We start from the raw sequence: 2,837 nt of genomic DNA on the forward strand, positions 1-2,837 counted from the left end.
AGATTGGAGAAAGGAAGCCATATGCCAAACGGTCCCCTCTAATTGAAACAATATATGGCTGCCTTTCTGATTCCAGGTCTGTTTCATAATCATCTCAAAGAGCTGCACCTGTTAGCTCCGTGCTGTGTATCCAGATCTGCATATCTGACATATAGATGTGACTGATCCTGATTGTCCCGATGATGGGCGGGTACTGTCCTGCAAACTATTACTGTCACCAGCAAGTCAACGGGTTCTAGATTGCTCAGTACCAAGTGAAAAAGAAACTAAGGTTTCATGGGTGGAGGATTGAAAAAACCTGATTTCCAAGTTAGATTATTTCCTGCAAGGCTGATATCTTGGCCACATATTTGTTCCAAAAATGTTTTGTTTTTTTACATGTACACTTTGCTGCCGCTGACCTTGTGACTAGTCAGTATTGCAGGGGACAAAGGACCAAGGACTGTAAACTTGACATATAATAGAAGATGTTAAATACTTTAGATGGAGCACTTTGCCTGGGATTGTTGCGTACGTTCCCATTTTAGCCAAAATATAGTGACTGTGCTCAGTGCCGACTCTAGAGTCTGTGGGGGCCCTAGGCAAACATTCACTGAGGGCCCCTTAAACCAGCTTCTCATCACCATTCACAGCCCCCGGAGCGGAGCAAGGCAACGAAACTTCAGATAAGAAGCAGCATTTTACGGCACGCTATGCGCCTTTAGGGGGTTTCCCGACTGTTTCCCTTTTGTCGAACAGTATATATATTTTTTGTGGCTGTTATAAATAAAGTTTTTTGGAGCTTAAACAACCGACTAAGCCTATGTATCGAATGGACAAATAGAACCTCGTCACATATGTTGTCAGAAGTGGGATGGCTAGTCGGAAAGGGCTGGGCCGCGTTGTGAAGCAGCGCACAGGACTGCTTTCCCAGCGTCGGCAGCAGGAGGAGAACGCGGCTTCCAAATCAGAGCGGGGGTCTCCATTGGAGACGGAGGACGATGATGAAGACAGGTCCTGGGGTGCCCCCAGCAGCTCCTATGGTCTCAGGGTCAACCAGTGAACCAGGGGGAGAACTACTCTCACTGATGAAAGACTTTCTATCAGGGCAGCAAAGGCGAGAGGAGTTCCTGTTGGCAGAGCTCCGAGACCTACAGACTTCTGTTCCAGTTGATAATCCGTTGCCTCAATCAGACGCCGATAGCCAGCCTGATCAGCCAACGCCTGAGTAGAGGCATTATGCAGAGCCGAACATCCCACCATACCAGTGCGGTGAGGACATTGAGAACTATTTATTGCGGTTTGAGCACATTGCCAAAATGTGGAGGTGGCCAGAAAGGGAGTGGGCATGCCGGCTCGTTCCACTGCTATCAGGGAAGGCATTGGAGGCCTGTACTGCAATGGACGAGGAGAGAGCCCACTGCTATAGAGACCTGAGAGAAGCGTTGCTGACAAAGTTCGACATCTCCCCAGAGACGTATCGGCAGCATTCCGGTCCATGGTGGTACCGTCTGAAGAGAGCCCCATCGAGACCTACCATCGCCTTAAAGGTCTCTACCGGCGCTGGATTCAGCCAGAGCAGCACACCAAGGAGGAAATTGCAGAGGCCATCATCTTGGAGCAGATGCTTCGGATACTCCCACCGGAGGTGAGGGCCTGGGTGAAGGAGCATGAGCCTACAGAGGGTCTTGCGGCTGCCAAGCTGGCGCTCCAGTACATCAACGCCCGCAGAGGAGGACCACCCGCACGCTCAACCACTTTTACACACCAACCAGCACACCAGCCCAGGCCGGCAAAGAGAGAGAATCGACCAGAGTTCTCAGGATATCCTAGCACTGCCCCAAACCAATAAGGAGCTGGTAAGGATTTAATTTGCTATTACTGCCAGCAGCCAGGCCACATAGCTTCTGTGTGCCCCCTACGCAAAGCTAAGGTCACAGGCGCATGCTATGCACCCCGGGCAGAGTTGGGGCCCATTGGGGATCAAGAGGAACGTGTTCAACGTCATAAAGCTGTCACTGTTAATGGCCAGCAGGTCACTACTTTGTTGGATACTGGTAGCTTCATGTCTCTAGTGAAGCAAAGTCTTGTGCCAATTGGAGCTATGGACTACAGCAGACAAACAGACATTTTGTGTGCTCACGGGGATAAGCATCCTTATCCCAAAGTGGACGTATCGGTGATCATTGATGGACAATCGTACTTGTTGAGTGTGTGGGTGGTACAGAACTTGCCGGTTGATGCAATCCTGGGATGGGATTTACCAATACTCTTGGATTTGCTGCATGAAAAAGAACTCTCTGTGAAAAGTGACTCTGGGGGAAATGGGAATGTTAATGTTTCTGGCCCAAGCGAAAGCTGGAGTCCAACCACTCCCAGACTTAGATAGTAGTCTGTGTGAGGGTGGCACTAAGGGGCCATGAAAGATCACAATAGCCGTCTTACCCATTGGTACCTCTCACTCCAACTGTTCAAATTCATTATCTGTCACCGATCTGGCAAATCGAATGTAGTGGCTGATTACCTTTCCAGGCTGCCGCACATCGCCAACCTCGGGGAGGATAATGTGTTCGGGAGATTGTTGCAGTGAAGGCAACAGCTAGAATGTGTTTACTCCATGAGTGATAGACAACCCTATTTGGTAACTTTGATTTTGGTTATTGAAGTTATACTGTTTCACTTTTAACAAACGGTATATATTTTTTTTGCTGTTATAAATAAAGTTTTGGAGCTTAAATCAACCGACTAAGCCTATGTTTCAAACGGACAAATAGAACCCCGTCACACATCGTATATTTAAGCAATAGCTCACGGCAGGCCGTGGTATCCACTGTTTTAAGTCAACTACAATTTTACCC

General features: G+C 48.5%; 1 protein-coding gene across 1 annotated transcript; it reads left to right on the forward strand.

Moving 5' to 3' along the window:
- The first annotated feature begins 1,477 nt into the window (after positions 1-1,477).
- Positions 1,478-2,702, forward strand: LOC104958535 (zinc finger and SCAN domain-containing protein 25-like). Its single transcript, XM_010786276.1, has one exon. It carries the CDS (start codon positions 1,478-1,480, stop codon positions 1,829-1,831), a length of 354 nt encoding a protein of 117 aa, XP_010784578.1. The 3' UTR covers positions 1,832-2,702.
- The last annotated feature ends 135 nt before the right edge of the window (positions 2,703-2,837 follow it).

The sequence above is a fragment of the Notothenia coriiceps genome, unplaced genomic scaffold (genome assembly GCF_000735185.1).
Source record: "Notothenia coriiceps isolate Sejong01 unplaced genomic scaffold, NC01 NC01_scaffold00028942, whole genome shotgun sequence".
Lineage (NCBI taxonomy): Eukaryota > Metazoa > Chordata > Actinopteri > Perciformes > Nototheniidae > Notothenia > Notothenia coriiceps.

Bases quoted from the DNA above. Each gene is read 5' to 3' on its own strand.
- LOC104958535 (XM_010786276.1), top strand. From the start codon at position 1,478: ATGGTGGTACCGTCTGAAGAGAGCCCCATCGAGACCTACCATCGCCTT.